General features: G+C 37.9%; 1 protein-coding gene across 1 annotated transcript in view; it reads right to left on the reverse strand.

The window, feature by feature from the left end:
* Positions 1-23,097, reverse strand: part of LOC137501026 (zinc finger protein 236-like) — a 134,309-nt gene that overhangs the window by 64,744 nt on the left and 46,468 nt on the right. The window contains exon 4 of the mRNA XM_068227880.1: positions 9,416-9,498. Within this exon, the coding sequence (XP_068083981.1) occupies positions 9,416-9,498 (83 nt within the window). The remainder of the gene's footprint in view (positions 1-9,415; positions 9,499-23,097) is intronic.

Here is a 23,097-nt window from a genome sequence, read left to right on the forward strand (position 1 = left end):
GACAACACAGGGCAGAAAATATGACAGTGGTTGTATGCCATATGTGTTGTGACTTATCACATCAAGGAAAAGATGCAATACGCTGCAGCAATTCTTTACGTAATTAGGTTTATTGGTGACAAGTGATTTATTACGTATTCAATTAGATTGTCAGTAAAATGGTATTTCATGTCGTATCGATGAATATTCGCTATGAAACAGTTATGCTTCTGGAACACGCTACTCGACTGGCAGGAAGCACGGGATACTGGCGGAACTACTTTGACAAAATTTCCATCTTGGAATTTCCCCATCTACCAATCCCAACCACCTCCGCTGTTGATGGTCCAAAGAAGGAAATTGACATCATGGAAGTCCAGGCTGTGCAGAAAAAGATGAAACCAGGGAAATCCATCATTCCCGATGATCCTCCGGCAGAGTTTTGTTCTTTCAATGTTGGGATGCAGCAGTGTGCAGCAGGTTTTCATTTTCAATTTAGCATTAAATAAACCATAATTAAAATATATTAAACATAATAATTGAAGGTTTTACACCAGTTACAGCATCGTACGTACGACAACATGGCCCCAGAATGAACTAAAAGGACACAATGAATCACAACACTGGACATTGCCAGCAGGCAGGATAAATTCTAAGGAAGGAGAATAACAAGAAGCAGATTGATGAATACTCTATTGTAAAAAATGGGAAACAATGGATATTTTACACATCCTAGCATTCAAATGAATATGTTCAAATTCTCTCCCTTTAAGCCCGTGTCCAATACCTATCAATGACCTATTTTCAGAAAATTGTGTTTCAATTTGTGTTTAATTTACTCCATTATATATATTACTGAGAATATATATAACTCACCAAAAGAAACGTTTCAGGATTATCTAGCTTAACTGGCAGTGACAGTTTGAATATCGGGTGAAATTCTATAACTAGCAACAAGTGCAGAGTCTCTCAGTGTGTCATAGGCTGAATGGAATTTTGCAATTCATATTTCTGCCTGCATCATCGTAGATAGCAAACGGTCAGATTCATTAGTGTGTTATTTTCACCCCGAACAAGTCTATAAATATAAAGACCATGGAGGAGTGGAAAAAAGTGGTCAGCTAAGGAGCGTGTGACATACTATAAGTGGAGGCTAACTTCAGCACTAAGTGGTCAGTTCAGAGCCATGTGCCTGCCTGCAAGTGGAAGCTAACTTCAGCACTAAGTGGTCAGTTCAGAGCCATGTGCCTGTCCGCAAGTGGAAGCTAACTTCAGCACTAAGTGGTCAGTTCAGAGCCATGTGCCTGTCCGCAAGTGGAAGCTAACTTCAGTACTAAGTGGTCAGTTCAGAGCCATGTGCCTGTGCACAAGTGGAAGCTAACTTCAGTACTAAGTGGTCAGTTCAGGGCCATGTGCCTGTGCACAAGTGGAAGCTAACTTCAGTACTAAGTGGTCAGTTCAGGGCCATGTGCCTGTGCACAAGTGGAAGCTAACTTCAGTACTAAGTGGTCAGTTCAGGGCCATGTGCCTGTGCACAAGTGGAAGCTAACTTCAGTACTAAGTGGTCAGTTCAGGGCCATGTGCCTGTGCACAAGTGGAAGCTAACTTCAGTACTAAGTGGTCAGTTCAGGGCCATGTGCCTGTGCACAAGTGGAAGCTAACTTCAGTACTAAGTGGTCAGTTCAGAGCCATGTGCCTGTGCACAAGTGGAAGCTAACTTCAGTACTAAGTGGTCAGTTCAGGGCCATGTGCCTGTGCACAAGTGGAAGCTAACTTCAGTACTAAGTGGTCAGTTCAGGGCCATGTGCCTCTCTCCACAACTAGAAGGTAACCTGAGTACTAAATATTAGCTCAGCGCCATGTGTGCCTGCACAAGCAGAAGGTAACCTCAGCCTACTAAGTGGTTAGATCAGGGTCATGCCTCTCTCCAGAAATGGAAGGTAACCTGAGTATTAATTGTTTAGCTCAGGGCCATGTGTCTTTCCACAAGTCAGCAATTAAGAAATATATTAATCTTTATAACATACTCTTATGTAATTTTGTGCCAAATTGAAATGGAATTTTTTTTAGACATTTTGAAAGATATCATTTAAGTTGCTCCATGATATTTGTAGACTGTTGAAATGAGAGCCAGGACAATACAGCACCCAAGGTGAGATGAAAAAAAAAAAATGTGGGAAGCTCTAGATACTGTAAGAGCCTGTCGACTGAATCCTCCAGAAGCATCTAAGTCCTATGATATTCAACACACTAAGTTACTTAGAGAATGAACTGTCCTCTGCCTTCTAAACCAAGAAAAATGATCATATCCCAGAAGTCTTGCTGCTTTCTTGTTTAGAGAATGCCTCTCCACAATATACTATAGGAAGAAAGCCAAATTAAACCCGATCTGAAAAGAGAAATAAACACTGTGGAATAATGATTTATATTGGTGGCCATATTACAAGATTGTCATCTAAATTAGCCTACTGTGTCCTCTTACACAAGAATTACAAAGAAACTGGAGAATTTGAACCTCGAAGAGTTGATACATTAGAGCGTTCTCCAGTTGTGTGCATGGCTCTTCTATGACTAATGAGAGAATATAAGATGGTACTGGATGGTTCTGAGGACTGAAGAGAATATTTCTTGCCACTAGTTGTGAATGTACAGTAGGAACAAGTCAATGCAGCACACAACAGTCGAGAAGACGCAAAAAACCAATAAACCTTTCAGAATTGATAATTTCCATCACGAATGTGGATTGAAGTCAAACATTAGGCCATGACTAGCCATAGTAGAACCCACCGATACGAAGCCATGGCTGAGAGTACAAGTCTGAGCTTCTACAATCACATCCCAGGGAGTGCAGGAGTGAGAATCAAAGACCATTTTATGCAGTAACCTGGAAAGGTGTGACAGTAAAAACGTAAATAGCAAATAGCCCAATGGCACACCCACAGTTAAGGGGACACAACTGCGTTAAACGTTTGATTTCAGGATCTATAATTAAACTGAAATAAGAAGTGAAATGGTTCAACATATTCAATACCATTAACTAAGAAATGTAGTGTTACATTCTTATTAGACTAAAAGCGGTAAAGGTTTCAAACATCAATCTTGGTCATCATCAGCCGATTAAAAATACAAAAACAATGCATAGGAAAACAAGAAATTAAAAGGGTAAGTGTTTCAAAAGTAGTTGAAGAGGCAATATACGACAATAAGGATTAGCACTGTGCAATTTTAAATCATAAAAACCAGAAGAAGTTAAAGATCAGTCACTTGTATGAAGCACGGCGCAAGCCCGTTGAAGAGTAGCACAACACGCGCAACGTCCGGCACTGTGCTTCAAAATGTTTATGAGAAGAGGTGAACACTTCATTCAACCAGCCTGCATACACTGTCAGGTGTGAAGTAAAAACAGGATTTAATAAATATGAAGTTCCAAAAATGTGTAGAAGACGAAGACAAGTTGTTTAATTGAAGTGAGATGCTAGCTCCTGAAGATTAGCGCAACATATGCCTGCAGAATGTCTCGCACTGTGCTTTTAAATGCCGACAAAACTTTGTGAAAAGCTTAATGATCAAGGCTGCTGATGCTTCAGTTGAACCACTTCATTTCTTATTTCAATTTAATTGTGATACAGTTAAATAAGGAACTTTATATCATTTTTATCTTTAAAGGATATATAATGGTGCTACTCTCTTACACCACTGTTTTAATAAGAATTCTGAAATAAAATTATATCATTAAATTATTATTTACCTATATTTATGAGCTAGTAAATTTACTTATGTAAAGAATTCTGGCAATTTTTTAGGCTACCTCAACAAATTAAAACTTCACTTTAGCTGCCCATTTGATTACCTACTTTAAACTAATTATATACTAATCATGGTATTTGTGTAAATATGCTTGCAATCAACACAGTACAAGCACTAGACTGACAATGAGCGCTAAACTGAAAAGTAGGAAATGGCAACAATGAACCAGTATGACCATAACACAGGAACAAACTTCAGATCAACACCACTATATCTTGTTATGCTTACAGCAATGTGGAAATTTTAGTTCAAAACTATGATATTTAAGATGTAGATCTACTGAACGGAATGTTTCATTTCTACAACCCTTCCGCTTTGGCGTCCACAAATGGAGAAATTTGACTTAACGCACAATAGAAATGGACAGATCATAAGAAATGAAATCTAACCAAATCAATAATTTAAATTATGACAATATTCCTTGTGTTAGTGTTCTACTAAATTGAGCCATCAATACATTGATTAATTAAGCTACGTTATGTAAGTTGAAATAATTATATTGTTTTCAACGCCCATAAAAATTTAACAACTCTGAATTTGTACATTTTGTTTATAATCTGTAAACATGGCTTCCTCTGTTGGTCGCTGGACACACACACACACACACACACACACACACACACACGCACGCACGCACACACACACACAAAAAAAATTCTGAGAATATCTGGGGCTAATAGTTGTACATGGCATTTCAGATGACAAAATTATGATGAACAAATGATGCAGTGACAGTGAAAGAAAGAATATATTTTACATAGATGCTTATATGTACTATATATCATGCCTTCATTTGTGGAGAAGTTAAGGCTCACGGCCCTCTCTTACACTTATCCACATATCTAATAAACTTTATAGAAAAGAATAATGAAATAATTTAACAAAATATAAATCCTAACCTCATTCATTCTTCCATTCATACTGCCATTCATACAAACTGGTTATACATTTAATAGGTAATCTCGGCAAGACCGCTTGAAAGAAGCTAAGGAAGTGCAATTCCTAACACTAACTGGAAGGGAATTCCATAGCCTTGCACCAGACACTTGAAAGGAGCGGTTAAATGAAATGAGTGATGCACAGGAATTGAGAGTGTCGTAGTCGATCGTGTGTTATGTTCGTGAGAGGAGGAGAGTAAATTAAACTTTGAGGATAAATACTGGGGTTTAGATCCATTCAGCAGACGAAATACGTGAGTAGCAACATGAAGATGTCGTAGTTTATCGATTTTTAACCAGGAGAGAAGTTCATAATAGGGGGAGATATGAGTTGAAAATTTAATTGAAAATATAATAATAAAATATAATAAAATTTTAGTGTCTCTTCCATGGTGGCATCTATCATTACAATATCACAATAATTAAATATGGGAAATATGAGGGTCTGGATAAGTTTAATTTTCAAGCCTAGTGGAAGAAGTGATTGGCGAGTTTTGAGAGGGTGAAGTGACGAGTGAATTTTCCTACAGATGCTTGTTATGTGCTCACTCCAATCTAGTATGTCACTTATGATAATTCCAAGATTTTTTACCGACTTCTGAAATGGTATAGCTACACCACAAAGCAAAAGTGAAGTCAATAATTTCTTATTAAGGATATTTAACTGCCTTTGTTGCCCTATTATAATAGCTTGTGTCTTTTTACGATTAATTAATAAACAATTCTTATTAGAATAGGAGCTAATCAGATTTAAAATTTGAATTCATCTGATGAATTCCAAACTCAATATCAATATCTTTACAGTGATAATATATTTGTAGATCATCTGCATATAAATGATACTTTCAATTACTGAACTGAGAAGATATATAGAGTAAACAGAAAAGATCCAAGCACGGATCCCTGTGGGACACCTGACTGCTTCGTCTTCCAGTCTGTGGTAATGCCGTTTATGACAACACGTTGTTGCCGATTGGAGAGGTACGAAGCAAAGAGCTGAATAGCAGAGGGACTCAGATTAAATCTTTGTAGTTTCGCTAATAATATGTCAATATTTACTCTGTCAAACGCACTACTGAAGTCAAGTAAAATAAGTATAGTCACTTTCCGCTCATCTATAGCTCGTTTAATGTCTGTAATTCTTAGTAGTGCCGTCCCTGTGCTATGTCCTTTCTTGAAACCAGATTGGAAGGGGTCACGCAGAGAATATTTTTCCCGATATTGTTCAAGTTCGCTATAGAGCAATTTTTCTAGAGCTTTAGACAGTGCTGAAAGAATGCATACAGGACAAAAGTCGGATGCTACATTAGCTGGCGACCTTTTTGGAACTGGGACAACTTGTGCATCTTTCCACTTTGTCGGAAAACAACTACGGGAGAGGCATGCATTAAATAAGTCAGTAATAACTGGCAATATTATATCCATAATGTTAGTAATAAAGAAAATAGGGATTTCATCAGCCCCTGTTGCATGAGATTTAATTGAAATCAGTACTCGTCTCACTTCAGACTCTGAAACAGTCCGAAATTCGAAATATGGACGATCAGATGATTGTTGTCGTATTATAGACTTGATGGTGGCCTGCACTATATCGTGTTCAGGAGTAAAGACATGTGTTGAAAAGTGTCTATTAATCTCGTCAACCGGTATTTCTGGTTTAGCATGGTTCACAGGAGGCCTTCCAATACCTAATGAACGAAGTTGTCGCCAAGTACTACCAGCGTTTATATTATTGCATAGACACCGGAAGTAATCGAATTTCTTATTGAGGATAATTTGTTTTATTCGATTTCGCAGTACACGTTATTGTTCAAATGCGTCAGCTGATCAATTTTGTTTGTAACGTCTATATAACGAATCACGCTGAGCCATCAAAGATTTAATTTCAGTTGTCAGCCACGGACAGGGCGGCCGTGTTACTTTCACACGGCGCTTAGGAGCATGCTTATTGTAAAGTCCATGAATATGAGAATTAATATTTTACAGTTTTTCATCTGTGTCATTCATTAGTATTATGTCACCCCAAGGACATGTGCATGCATCTTCTTTTAGGTGATTGAAATCTATATTTTTAAAGTCTCTAAAAGTCACGTATTTCGACCTATATTTAGGAACTCTTAGCGAATACGCTAAGTATATAAGGTCATGAGTTGATATTTCAGGAACAGGTATTTGACCGTGTTTAAGAACCTTGTGTGGATTATTGGTTATCATGAGATCAATCAGTGTATCGGAAGAGACGGTGGAAGTATGAACGTAGTTAGTTAGTTCCGAGGGCAATATTGTCCTGTCACAGGAGAGGAAAATATTTCAAAAACGTATTGTTTTACTAGTCCGAGTTACCAAATTTGTATTAAAGTCGCCTAGTATAATCACGTGTTCATAAGATGGTAAAACTCTCATTAAATCGTCCTCTAACTCACCAATGCCCCCTTCATTTGGAGGCCTATATACAACCCCAATGAGTACTTTAACAGTGTCTATAATAATTTCAACAAACATAAATTCAGGAACAGGATTTGTAGTAGTGGTAGAAGTTTTTACCACTGTACTCCCGAGATTAAGCTTACAAAACAATGCAACACCACCTCCACGCCTGCTCATCGTATCAAATCGATGAATACGATACCCTTGTATTTCAACCACACTGGAAGGAATTGAACTACATAGCCAACTCTCACTTACAGCAATTATATGAAATAAACTGTTTTCAAATATAGCTTTCAGTTCATCACGGTAATCTACAATAGATTGGCTGTCAACATGAGCACACAACAAAGTGCGTGGAAATGCTTTCACTTCCGTTTCTAAAATACTATGAACAGATAGATCTGAAGAGAGAATCTGGGAAGAGAGAGAGGTAAGAGGAGTAAAACTAGAAATCGGTGCCAAAGAGAAAGGAGGGGTGGTGTCTGTGTCCAAGTCAATGCTCGAAATAGAAGTGAATGATATTGTTATACTTAAATCCTCAGGCAGAAGTCGAGAATAAACAGATAGCGGCTTACCTCAACATAACATAAAATATAACTTCCAGCTGATTCACACAAATACACACACTTGCTAACCATAACTAACCTAAAACGTAGAATTGGCCTAATATACATTAGCAATAACAAGAACACAATCATAATTATTTCCTAGTGCTAATTTCGCCTAACTGTCTAATCAAAGAATTTAATTCTGCAGGAGTGTTTAAGTGCATCTTCTTTCCATCGGCTGTGAGGACGACAATCGTGCCATTTTGCGTGTAGGTGTTACGCATTCCAAATATATCACGTGCCTTGCGGAACATCTCCTTCCTTGTAGCTGTCAGAGATTCAGTAATAAGAACTTTAGTGCCTTTTAGCAGCCGCCTAGCGCGCCACACTGTATCTCGTTGCTGATATCTAAGAAATTTTATGATAATTGGCCTGTTTCCTGAAGTCATCACATCAGCAGTCGAACTCTGTTGTCGCCCTAATCTGTGGCATCGATCAATGCACTCAATATTCAGGTCAATCTGCAGTTTATCTCTGATGGTATCCAAGGCCTTGCTGTACACATCTTCATTAGCAGTCTCCTTAACACCATGCAACAGGAGACAATTGGGCCACTTCATCTGACAATGCTTCTTGTATCTCAAGACCCTGTTCAATTTCACTTATACTTCTCTTCAAATAGGATATTTCCGCTGAAATCGATTCTCGAAAGTCACGGAAGTCACTTTCAAGCACATGTAACAACTCTTTGGGACTAGTGGCATTGTTAGTAGTAGCAGTTAGAGCTTCCTCCAGGCGCCCTTGGAATTGAGACATACGTCTTTCAAATTCACTAATCTTCTCATTCACAGCTTTGAGGGTCATGTCTGATGCACTAAAAATGAAATATATATTTATAAATCTAGTGGATCCCACTCACGGTAAATATATATGATATATTTTGATATTCGGTAGGCGAATTACGGAGCACTTTCACACACGTTTAACTACAGGCGCACTGTTGTTTGTACAAATACATTTCAGAAATATCTAGATATAGATATATATTCAATAAAACTACTGTATTATCCGCACACTTTATGTTGGTGCATTTACACACTAGTGCTGAATCGGTCGACCTCGGCGATCTTCGAGATTCGTACTGGCAACCTTTGAAACACAAACTATGAATCGCTTAAGCATCGTTGTGCGACATCTGGCGTACACTTTACGTACTAGTACTGTTGTTGTTTACACAACAAATCCAAAGTATAGAATTCATGCTAGGAACAAGATTCGCATCGAGAAATGTTTTATAATGTTATATAATGTGTATGTGACATAGTTGTTGGCTTAAGATGATAACGGTTTAGAAACTTCGTATCGATCGATCATATTCTCGATTCAATTCAGATTTCATTTTCCTTCGGTTGGCAGCAGTATCGATCTCGGGACACCTCCCTCCTTACTCTTCACCCCCGTACACAAATGCACCAACATAAAGTGTGCGGACTATACATTGAGGAACATCAATATGATCTTAAAGTTCCTGAATATTTTGGATAATTTTTACAAATCAATTTTCAATATATCAGAGTATAAACACAACCTTGAAAAGAAAGGATAAAACTGATGAAAATGGCCAGCTTTTGGAGACAAATTATCCACAACTGAACACAACAGTGAATACGTACAACCTTATTCCTGTTTGTATAGGGTTTGTGGTGTACATACCTTGTTTCTTCTTTGATGTATGGAACAAGCTGATCAACAGTGTGTTGTTCAATGAATATTGCCTCCTTTGTGTCTTCAGAAGGCTATAAGTAAGAAATAAGAAAAGTAGAATAAAGAAGTGAGGAAAAAATTATAAACAAGAAACAGCTGAGAAAATAATTTTCATATCAGCACAATAACAGTATAAGTAATTTACCTCCCAATGTAAATATATAAGAGGGGTAAGGAACAGACAAGTGATAAGAGAGATAAGAACATGAATAGAAACATAAGATAGGATAGCATTAGACGAGGTAGCATTGGCATACGAGACATGAAAGAATGAAGACTGTCTCAAATTCCTTACCCAATACCATTCCTTGCTCCCTTTTCACTTCTTTTGATTCCTATTTCCACACTGACTAGCTATTTTCTTTATCTTCTTACATTCACATTCCCTTGCTCCAATCTTTCTACACATGACTTGACTTGTCGCTTCTATGTTCCTTTCCATGTTCCTATATACGTTCACTCGCAAAACACCTCACTGTAATATCAAATAATCCCAAATCATTCATACCAATTTTCCTACAAGTTAACAATGCTTACATCATAACCATAGACATATCCGTCATCCCTCTATGTACATGACATTAACACGAACAAACATAAATTAATAAATAAATAAACAAATCAACCATAAAATCCATCAATCAATACTGATCAGCATTTAGAGCAGTCACACAGGTGGCAGAATGTTTATCAATTGTTTACATAGATAACAAATTTCAAAATTTAGGAAACAACTCTCTTCGTGAATTATTTCTACTGCCAACTCCCCTTCCTATTAATGAATATTTGTCAATATTTGTCCCCTTCAATTTCAAATTATTTTCATGTTGTGATCTTTCTACTGCTTCATTTTGACATTTAACTCTAAAACACGTCTCTAATTTGAAGAGAAAATATTTGCATCCCATCAGCAAAAGGGACGGTAAAGAAGCCACACAATATAAAAATAATATAGAAGCCTCCACCTTATCAATACAATGTTTATTTAGAAGATGCAGTAAATTCAGTACTGGTTTTGACCCCTATGGGGTCATCCTCAACTGTTATACATTAAATCGGTTTCAAAAACATCACATTATAAGGCATAATGCCTTCATATCACTGACACATTTTGACAGCATCAAGGGTTATGAATTTCATGTTGTTGGTCCGTACTGAACTGAGAATAACATATGAATAGTAACACAGTAAGGTTTCCACCTATTCAGTACTAATATGTATTTACAATGTTATAAATTACATGGAACTAGTTTCGACCCACCTAGGGGTCATCATCAGCCATATTAAAGCATACATAGGTATTTTGTCGAATCCTAAAACATGTTATTTTTAACTGTAATAATCGTATGGATTTTATAATTTATAAAGTGAAGTTTGGTAATGAGATGAGAAATGTTAGTATGGTACAGGTGAGTAGTAAATAATAATATATATACAAACAAGTTTGGAACAAAGTACTAGTGGGGTGCTTAGAGTTGTAAAAATATAACCTCGTGGATGTCAGTAGTCCTCGTACTAAAGAAACAATGTAAAATAACACATATAAACATATATACAAGTATGTACAAAGTCTGGAGAGTAAAGAGTGAAACTCTTTTAATGTCGAGTCGGCTTGACACTGATCACTCAAGCGGAGAAATTAGGTATTTGGTGTATTACAGCTGTGTTGGTCGGTTGCGTTGTTGATTGTTGAACGTGAAGTTGTTTTTGAATTTCTGGTTGAGAAGAGGGTGGAAACTGCGCGTGGATATATTGATTCACAGTTCTTAGCGGAAACCAAATTGGACACCTGAAGTATTTGATGTTTCCTCACAGCAGATTGGTTCCTCTTTGATCTTTACTTCCAAGTCCATTTTAATAGCGTGTGAAGGTTCAGGCTGTTTGGGATGAGATTGCTTCAACAGACCTTGCACTGATCATGAAAATCTTAAGAAAAAACCTTTTGTTTGTCATGTGGATTTTGCTCTTTTTCTTAAGATTTTCATGATCAGTGCAAGGTCTGTTGAAGCAATCTCATCCCAAACAGCCTGAACCTTCACACGCTATTAAAAATGGACTTGGAAGTAAAGATCAAAGAGGAACCAATCTGCTGTGAGGAAACATCAAATACTTCAGGTGTCCAATTTGGTTTCCGCTAAGAACTGTGAATCAATATATCCACGCACAGTTTCCACCTTCTTCTCAACCAGAAATTCAAAAACAACTTCACATCCAACAATCAACAACGCAACCGACCAACACAGCTTTAATACACCAAATACCTAATTTCTCCGCTTGAGTGATCAGTGTCAAGCCGACTCGACATTAAAAGAGTTTCACTCTTTACTCTCCAGACTTTGTACATACTTGTATATATGTTTATATGTGTTATTTTACATTGTTTCTTTAGTACGAGGACTACTGACATCCACGAGGTTATATTTTTACAACTCTAAGCACCCCACTAGTACTTTGTTCCAAACTTGTTTGTATATATATTATTATTTACTACTCACCTGTACCATACTAACATTTCTCATCTCATTACCAAACTTCACTTTATAAATTATAAAATCCATACGATTATTACAGTTAAAAATAACATGTTTTAGGATTCGACAAAATACCTATGTATGCTTTAATATGGCTGATGATGACCCCTAGGTGGGTCGAAACTAGTTCCATGTAATTTATAACATTGTAAATACATATTAGTACTGAATAGGTGGAAACTTTACTGTGTTACTATTCATATGACATTTTGACAGATCATGAAAAAGTAAATATAACAGTATTGTAATGGATCTTTTCTCATTGACTAAAAAGTTGCTTATTTTGTAAAGCGTCATCTCATTGTAGCCTGAGTCTAGTAAACATCAAATAAAGTTTACAACGGTATATGTGGAATTATTACATATTTCCATATATATTGTTGGAACATACATTGTCTATTAAAAATTAATATATACACATAAAATTTGACCCGCAATAACAGGCCATTTAAAAGTGGATGAAATGATAAAAACAAGATAAAATGGGTCCACATTTAACTCTAGTTTGTGCTGGTTTGTTGTTGCTGCATTATTCTTGTAATATAGTAAGCACACAGTGTTTGTATTCTAAAGTTTAAACTTGTGATAGTTTTTGTTCATTCCGACATTTTCTTAATTAATGCTAGTATGATATATTACAGTTGTCTGGATGTACTAAATTATTGTGAGAAATTGCATGCACCATTCCTGAGTTAAGATAATGCCTATTATAAACTGGAGTATTAAGTAATGCCGTGCATCTTGGGATTAAAACTATGTTGATGTCAACCAATATACACAAGTTCTAGATGATAACGTGAGGGCTTCCTTTATATTGTAGACTGTAATATCTGAAATTAGAGATAGATTGTGTAAGAAACAGCATCTAATGGGCTAAGAAAAGTGTAATATATGTATGATATACTTACGTTGAGTGTTGGCACTGTGCGTGCTGCACAGCCGCACATTGAGATCTGCTACGTGTTATTCTGGGCCTGTAGTTCGCGGATACGGAGGGGAAGTTTGGATGGATGGGAGGGGCATCTGTCGAGAGAGCAGAACTAGGGTAGGGAGGGTCTTTAGGCGGTTCATTTGTATGTATGGGCTGTTGTTTTTTTAATTCTTTTCAGATAATAATTCTTTAGAAAGGGAATGACTGTATTGAAAAGAATGTTAGTTTTTTCTGTGATTTCATTTAGGTTGAAATTTGGGTTGACGTATTGATCTAAATTAATGTAAAATTCTTCCAAGATGCTGAGCAAGGGGCTTTTGGGGTTTGTATTCAGAATTTGCATGTCATGGTTAGTATTTGTAAATCTATGTTTTTGGTCATTGATGTGTTGTCTCCCATAGCTGAAAAATGTCTGTGCTTAACTGCATTTATGTGTTTGTTATATCGTATCTGAAAGTTTCTTCCAGTATGCCCTATGTAGCTGGCCTCCAGTCATTACATTTCAAGCGGTAGACACCTGAGTGGTTGTATTGATTTTTATTGTTGACAGATTTAGAATTGTGTAAGATGTTGGCGTTGCTATGTGTAGTTTTGTAGGCTATTTTTAGGCCTTGTTTTTTTAACATTTGTTATGGGATGTATATGTCTATTGTTATAGGTGAATAGTATGTAGTCTTTTTTATCCTTCTCGGTTCTGGTTAACTTGGTTATTGGTTGGTTTTTTATTTTGTTAATAATCTTGTTAATCATTTCTTTTTTGTATCCATTCTGTCTGGCTATATCATGGATTAAATTTAATTCTTTATTTAGATCTTCTTTTGTAAGTGAGATCTTCTTTTGTAAGTGGTATGTTGTATGCTCTGTAAATCAAACTGTAATATGCGGCTTTCTTGTGTGTGTGTGGGTGGGTAGTCTATTTTTATTGTATTGGATGTATGGGTAGGTTTTCTGTATATTTTATATGTTAAGTGGTCATTATGTCTAATTATAGATTTATCTAGGTAATTTATGGTATTGTTGTTTTCCGTTTCCATAGTGAATTTTATATGAGGATCTATTCTATTTAGTTGTTCTAGGATTTTGTCTTCATTGGTATGCCTATTATCTATTATGACAAATACATCATCAACAAATCTGCACCAAAAGGGGATATTGTCTAGTTTTTGGATTTCTTGGTGTTCCAAGTAGTCTATATATATTTCTGCCAGTATACCTGATGTTGGAGATACCATGGGTAGTCCTTTTTGGTGATATATGGTGTCGTGAAATTTAAAGTAATTGTTGTTGATGGCAAAGTGTAATAATTTTATGAATTCCTCTATTTCTAGCTAACTAAGTTTGCTATGATTTTTGAGATTGGATTCTATGATTTCTATGGTTTTCTGTGTAGGTGTTGGGGTACATATTTATTATATCATATGATGCTAATCTGTGGTACTTTTCTATTTTTATATTTTTAGTGATGTTGCAGAATTCTATTGAGTTTTTTATGGACCGAGCTCGATAGCTGCAGTCGCTTAAGTGCAGCCAGTATCCAGTAATTGGGAGATAGTGGGTTCGAGCCCCACTGTTGGCAGCCCTGAAGATGGTTTTCCGTGGTTTCCCATTTTCACACCGGGCAAATGCCGGGGCTATACCTTAATTAAGGCCACAGCCGCTTCCTTTCACTTTCTAGACCTTTCCTATCCCATCGTCGCCATAAGACATATCTGTGTCGGTGCGACATTAAGCAAAATAGCAAAAAAAAGTTTTTTATGGCTTTTCTGGCTTGGAATATATAATGTTTTTTGAGATATCTTTGAATGAATTGTGATAATTTGTAGGTGGGACTTGGTTTATGATTTATTATAGGCCTCATAGGTATATTGTCTTTATGGATTTTTGGGTATGCTCTAGCAGTGGGTAGTCCTGGGTTCATTGTGATAAGTTTTTTGATTTCCTGCTCATTTAAAAGTGAGTGTTTTTTAATAAAGTTTTTAAGTTTCTTTGAATACTGTTAGTGGGATCCTTATTTTTGATTTGAAAAGTTTCGTTTTGGAAGCAAGTTTTGGTTTTAGTTATGCATTCATCTTTATCTATGATAACCGTTGTGTTACCTCTGTCTACTTTGATTATTAGTAAGTTGTTTTGAATAATTTTGTTTTTGAGCTTTTTGAGATGTATGTGGTTCATGATATCTTGTTTATTGTTCTCTTTACTGATTCTATTAATATATTGTGGTAATTTTTTCTTGATTTCATATCTGATTTCATCCTGTTGTTCATGTGGTATTTTGTTTATGGCATTTTCAGTTTCAGTAATGATAGTAGTAATATCATGGAATATTGAGTCATTTCCCCAATTGTGTTTGGGTCCCTTGCTCAGTATAGTGGATTCAGTTTCACTGAATACTGTATTAGTTAATTTTTTCATTGGAGGATGGAAATCATGCTGATCATTGTCAGTAGATCTAGGCAAGTTTTGTCTATTGGGTGTGTGATTTTGTATGTGCTGATTATGTGATTGTTTTAATACATTTAGTTTCTTATTCAATGTATTCTGTTTATGTATGGCTATGTTTGCTATTTTTTCATTGGTTATTTGTTGAAAATTGTTCCAATAAGTGTCTGGTAAGTCACGTGAGGCTTTCAGGTGTGTTTCATACAGTTGTGTATTAAGGTGTTGTTTTTTCTTGTACATGAATTTAATTTCTTCTTTAGGCCAAATTCGGTTCGTCTTTTTCTGTATATTTCGGGTTTGGTTGGTGTTCCTATGTTTATTATTGTATTTTTTAAGAAATGTTGGAGTTAAATAGTTTAACAGACATTCTTTCAAAAAAGTGATGTTTTTGATAACGTTGGTAAGTTTGATTTTCAGGTTTTGGTATTTATATGCCGTTCTTTTTGCCTGGTTGGCAAAAGACCCTCCCTGCCCTAGTTCCACTCTCTCCACAGATGCCCCTCCCATCCCTCCAAACTTCCCCTCCGTATCCATGAACTACAGCCCCAGAATAACACCTAACAGATCTCGATGTGCAGCCGTGCAGCACACACAGTGCTAACACTCAACGTAAGTATATCATACATATTGAACCCTTGAACTTACCATTCCATCGTTGGTCGGCCACGGCTGCTACAGTAGAACAATTTAGAACTCTTAAGTCTTGGGTCGTTGCGGGAATAAATTCGGTCACGATCTTAACCAAACGATGGGGTTCAGAAGAGAGCCTAACTACTTGAAATGAGGAGCAAAAATGTGCTTACTAACTTTTATTAAACTGAAATAGCACGATAACATAATTAATTTAATATGCATTCTTGCCACGAAAATAAAAAAAAATTAAATTATTGATTTTGAATGTTCCAAACACAGTCACATTACATAACGTCACTTCGTTTCTTACAATGCCGAAGATTTGCTTCGGAGAAGCTAATATGTTAGTGGACAGCGAAACTGAAAAACTGAAAAAGGGAAGACCTGAAAACCGGGCACCTATTATTCCAAACAAGAACTGAGAGTTAATCCACACGATCCGTGGAAAATCTGACTTTCAACAAGTAGAACGCCTGATTTTCTCTTAATTAAGGTTATCCACCAGTCAAATACCCTTCACGGATACGGAACATCCGCCGAATGGACCCTTAATCGAACCAAACTGACTATCAGTTGCTTTGGGTAGGTTGCGAAATATTATAGGAAAGCATGGTGTTCACTACAAGTTAATGGCATCATTCACAATTGAAATAAAATTCCACCATGTATTTGTCATTCATGACACCCTTAAGTGATAAGTTAATCCCGATGCGAACTGTGCATCACCCCAAACAGCTGTTCGGAAGGAACCAACAACCACACGATCCGGGAGGATCTTACGTTAAGTCGTTCTAAAGGAACAAAACTGCGAAATGCAGGAGACACTTACTAATCATGCATTTAGAAGAAATGCCAAACACTGAAGTTAATCAAAAAGTGAAAAGTCACTTGAAAATATTATTATTGAACCGATTTTCAGGTTAGAAATGGGTTTGTTATGCTTAATAAAATTACCAGTCCACGCTAAAATTTGCTACAATTTTAAGGAATTCTTTCCCTTGGCAAACAATGCTACCAGTACAGATCTCTCTATTTACTGTCTGTCCCAACACACTACTGGTAAAGTGATTACTTACTTACTTACTATGAATAAGAATGGAAACACGACAAGATTGAAATAAAACAAAATACTGGCTGACGAATCGAAACCGCATTCGCAACTCAAGTCTCATTCTAAAACACTGAGTGTCAATATGCACACTATCAAACGAAAAACGGACGTCAAAACGAGGAAACAAAAGGTCCGTTAAAATATAAATTAACATCTCGAAGTCATACAGCTTAACACGCACGAAGAAACACAGTAAAAATATTTAATCTAGATCGGGTCGATGTCCCACACTTGGACAGCCCTCGTTTGCCAACAGCAGTCCCGTTATCTCAATGAGAGCTTCGCATAGACCCTCTACAATAAATCATATCGTACTGTAACCGCTGCCTTCCTCCAGGCCACTTCACAAAAGAAACAAAAGAAAAACATCTGAACTGAGACTTGAGTGTGTACAGCTACCATCCCAGACCTATCGTCGGGCTCACTTGAAATCTGTACACCCTAAACCTAATCATATGTACATGATGCCTTCCAAATTCTATCGTCGGGCGTGACCTAGGACGTCTCATCATCAATGACTCCAAGAAATAACACGTGACGTCCTAAATCTATCGTTGGGCGTCAAAGTGGGTCGCACCACGTCTCCCTTAACATATCAGGCGAACCGCAATTTCCAACAAACTCTGATATTCAACACTAAATTTGGTCAGACAAATACCACATGACGGAACCAACGTCTCTATTATCAAAAGAATGCAAGTCGGAATACAGTAAGTGTCTACCTCTCGGAAAAATACAGTAAGTGTCTACATCATTATAATATGTGAACTCAAAATATATATAGACGTGACGAACGATTCTCCACCTCGAACACAATCTCAGCCTGTGCACTGAAATGTCAGGGCAGCCAATGAAAATTCCCAACACACGTTTCCCTTTTAGTGGATGCCTTCAAAATAATAATCATCACCATCGCATTCGAAATTCTCAGATCGCCTATCATCAATTCCAACTATCTTATCCATGACCTCTCCGATGAACAAATTAAATATAACCCAACCGTGTGTCCAAAGTGCTCTTTAATCCTGGAGATCGTTCATTATCTTAACAAAAATCACTGGATGTTTACTACCCAGACCTTTACATTTTACTAGAGTCGTTTTCACTTGGAATCGTTCTATAAATTTCACAATGCTTCACATCATAGTCATCTCAAATTCGGATTGATTGCGGAAAACAATACAGCCTGCCTCACACAGCCTGTTCCTAAATACTTCCTCTACAAAAATACAGCTTGTCTCAACACTCTTTCTCCTCGCTTTCCAGCGGTATCTATCTCGTCTCCACATACATATCAATTCATCGCATCTCAATTCCTTTTCCTTCAAGATCCTTTTTCATACATCGATCCCCTGGTGAAAACGACAACCATTATTAAGCACATCTCTTACTTTACTATTTTTTTACAACTTTCGAACCTCGAGAATCCAAGAGCACACATCGACCTTTCGCAACACTGGTATACACGATGTCTCAAAATTTTCTTCCCATTAACAACTGTGACTCTAACAAAATTTTATTGACATTATCTAAATATGCCTACGATCCTTGTAAAAATAACTGGTTAAATGCAATTTGACATAGAAGAATTTCCTTATCCCGCGGTAGACATTATTATTATTATTATTATTATTATTATTATTATTATTATTATTATCCAACATTTCTGAATACAACTGACACCTGAATTTACGATATTCGCCACGACAAATTTACACTTATAACGTTCACAAATCCGCACTTTGAATGATATCTCATCTCAACACAAAATTTTAAACGTCGCATTTTACCGTTCCTGACATGAATTTTACACACTGAAATTTCACACGCTGACCAAAATTTACAACGCCTTTCGCCTGATAATTACGAATATCACCCGACAATCATCTGGAAATTTTGTTTAGGACAGACAGTAACTAACCAACTAACTACAACATAATATAAAATAGACAGACCTGCACAATGGTGACATTCTCAGCATTCTGATTGCATCATCGCCAGCAACCTCGTACTTAGCCACTCATTTTCACAGATAACATTTTCATTTTTAAAATCTCACTCATCCAAACACTACCCTTCACACACACGAGATCAAAATTACCATATAAATAATGCACTTTCTCTGTAACTTGCACCACGAACTTCCCTCGCTCTGCAGTCGACTACAACTGTCTGATGCGTTCCCAGTGGTTTCTTTCTCCGTTGTTTCAAATAAGAACAGGTGTTCGGCCGATAAGGGAGTAGGACTATTTTGAATCGCTTCCCCCAGATTCTCTTCACTTACAAGAGTACAGGAAATGATAAAACTAAAATCTGCTGTGTATATCTCAACCAGCCTACACCTTCCCAGTTCGTTTGCAAACGTTCAGAACTTCTCCAATCACTTTTCTTCTTAACTAAGTATATGGACCTTAGCCACGAACATGTATTTATATATTTGTCGGTCAATCTGGCGCGAAATTCTAATGACGACGAGCCCAAGCTCCCGCGGCTTCAAGTTCCAGATCGACACTGAAAAATCTACGGTGGGGGGTTTCTTTTATAATTTCCGGAAGGACGCTATCCCCTCTATGAGGCTTGGTGGTGTAATCTGCCAAATTTGCTTCTAATAAACCGATTTTGATAAGACTTGTCCCAGAACTCCGGACAGACTTGCACTTATGTTAGGTGTTAATTTTATAAATTTTCTGCACTCACAACAGGAGAAATAAATTGTTTCTGGCCGTGCGTTTCGCGCGGTTTCTTCTGCCCACGACCTTGGCACGTGTAACTAGCTCGCTGTTCTCACGCTAACACACACTTAGGCTTAACTGCATCTAAAATTGTCCCTGGTGTCACTACCTTCACAGAGGGTGTATGAATAATTTTGCTTATTTATTTCTTCCTTTACTACATTGTCAAAATCCCTCGTTGTGCAGAATTCATTAATTTAGAAAATTGTCGGGCACTCGAGCTCCACCGAGGTGTCCCGGCAATCCACGAGCTCGCCTTGCGGGAACCTTCCCACGCAACACCGGGCTCTTGGGAGCGCAAAATGGCTGCTCTCAAACATACAGTAGTTTCTGAATACCAAATAAATACTTGGGAAAAATAAAAATTTTTCTCACCGTAGAATTATGGGTTCATAATCCACCTACAACAACGAAATGTTTACCCAGAAAGGGGAAATATTTAAACAGATATATTCCTTCAAAATTCTAAAGTGTACATGGGAATTTTGATACAGATGAACCATGATTCTACGTAAAATTTCCCAGCCGATCTCACTCTTGACGTAGGGCTCTGTTACTTTCACGTATTTCCCTGTTTTCTTCTTCCAACAATAGGATTGCGTTACAGATGTCATCAACAAAGTCTTCTCTTAAGAATGAACATTGTAAACATTCAGCGTCTTTCTCTTCTTTACTCCCGCTGCTTGCCTGTCCTTGGAGTGGTGCCTCGACCTGTCTTCCTCTCGACGTGACGATCATATTTACTGGTTGTACCTCTTCTTCTTCTTCTTCTTCTTCGGTGACCATTTCCCCAGCTGGTAAGGCTGCGTCATCCTGTAGTGGAACTCTTTCTTCGGCTCTATGATAAACCTTTAAGTTGGCTGCATTGAATATAGCTTCGCTGCTGCCATCCAGACTCTGAATTCTGTAGGAATTATTCCTGAAACTTTTGACCACCTTGAAAGGCCCAACATATAAGGGAGCAAATTTAGCATAGATGTTTTCCTGCGGTTTTGACATCATGGGTCTCCTAACAAGCACCAATTCGCCTTCCTCTAAGGGACGGTGGAATCTCCGGTTCCTCACCCTGCGCAACCGGCGGTCTGCCTGTCGACGTAGATGTTCTGCCGTACTTTGAATGCATAATTCCTGTGACGGGCGGGGATCGATGGGACATTGGATGACACCATGCCAGGATCTCACAGGATACCTATTGAAGTGCACGATAGAGGGAATCCTCCCAATAGATTCGTGTATGGTGTTGTTTACACAAGTTACTATTAGGGGTAACACATCAACCCACTTGAAATGCTCTTGGGCGCAATAAATTCTACAGAATTTTGCAATTACTTGCATTACCCTTTCGCTAGGATTTCCCTCAGGATGTCTCACGCTGCTCAGGATGTGATGAATTTCCATATTCTGAAGGGCAGTTTTGAACTGTGCAGAGGTGAACTGGGGACCATGATCTGTTAGAAGGAATTTCGGTGTGCCCATTTCCGGAATGATATTTCGGGAAATACATCTCAAGACTAGCTTGGTGTTAGCCTTTTGCATGGGAAACAGAGTCGTATACTTGGAGAAAACATCGATGGTTACCAGCACGAACTTGTTTCCACGCTTTCCTTTCACGAGCGGCCCATAAATATCCATCGCGAACAGCTCTTTAGGTTGCGAAGGTAAGAGAGGAATAGGCGCCTGCCTGATCAGATAAGGGTTTGCCTTAACCCGTTGGCATGTATCGCATGTGATGATGATATCTCTGACATTTTCCCTCAAATTCACCCAGGTAAACGTTTCTTGAATGGTTGACACAACCTTATCAATCCCTCCATGACCAATAACCCTGTGTACGTGCCAGATTAATCCCTTTCGAAGCTGCGGTGGTACCAAAATTCGGGATTTCACGTGATCGCTGTCCACGAATTTTACCAACATGTTATTCACGTACAAGTAGTTATTTGACAATTTCTGGATGGCAAAGTACCGTGGATCGTCAGCCGGAAGTGTCCCTCGGAGGAAAGAAATCATTTTTCCGCAGAAAGGATCTCTCAATTGCAAGTCTCCCAGTTGTCTCAACTCTGATAGGAAATCGTGGTCTTCCTGAACTAAGTCCAAATGATTCACGGCGTGTTCTTCCTCATTAGGGTTTCGGCTCAACAGGTCTGCCAAGATGTTCGACTTTCCGGAACAGTGCTCAATTTCAAAGTCAAATTGTTGTATGAACAGGGCCCACCTAGCCACTCGTTCACTAGCGACTGCTGTTTTCATTATAAAAGTCAGCGCCTTGTGGTCGGTTTTAATGATTATGTGAAAACCATAAATCATTTTCCTCCAATGTTGCAATGCCTGAACAATAGCCAACATTTCCAATTCGGTCACGCTGTATTTGACTTCGTGTGATCTCAACTTTCGGCTGTAGAAAGATAAATAATTTCTATTATGAGGCTGGTCCAAACATTCCTGATATAGGAGTGCCCCGATTCCTACGGTCGATGCATCAGTCTGTACAATAAAGGGTTTCTCGAAATCCGGATACCCTAACTTAACGCTGTTTAGCAAGAGCTCTTTGGTCTTCCTGAAGGCCTCTTCGTGCTCGGGACTCCATTTCCACCTGTTATTCTTGTGAAGCAAGCTCTGAAGTGGGGCTACAACCTCCGTATAATTCATGCAATGGTCCGAAAAAAAATTGCACATTCCAAGGAATTGCCTGACATTCTTAATTTTGAGCGGTCTTGGGAACTTGTCTATGGCTTGGAGCTTCACCGGGTTCGGGCGAACTCCCTCACCATCAATGACATGGCCGAGAAATAGGACTTCCTTTTGACAAAAATGTGACTTCTTCAAGTTGATTTTGAAACCTGATGCCCTCAAATTCTCCAGTAGTTTCCTCAAATCCCTGATATTTTCCTCAAAACTGGATGAAGCCAGCAAGATATCATCGACATACCGAGTTGTAGCGGCTTTAACTTCATCAGTTAGACATCGATCTAGGGCGCGTATGAGAGCTGCACCGGCATTTTTCAACCCGAATGGGAGACGATTGAAGACATACGTCTGTTGGTCAAAAAGGAAGCCAGTAAACAATTTAGACTTGAGTTCCAAACCGATGTGATGATACGAGGATGTCAAATCTACGCTAATAAAACGTGATTTTCCCCTGAAACGTTTGATAACCTCTTTAATAGGAGGGGCATGGTCATGCTCGGGGACTAAGCGCTCGTTGAGGGCACGTGCGTCCAAACACACGCGCAGAGACCCGTCCGGTTTTTGAA

The sequence above is a fragment of the Anabrus simplex genome, chromosome 5, assembly GCF_040414725.1.
Source record: "Anabrus simplex isolate iqAnaSimp1 chromosome 5, ASM4041472v1, whole genome shotgun sequence".
NCBI lineage: Eukaryota > Metazoa > Arthropoda > Insecta > Orthoptera > Tettigoniidae > Anabrus > Anabrus simplex.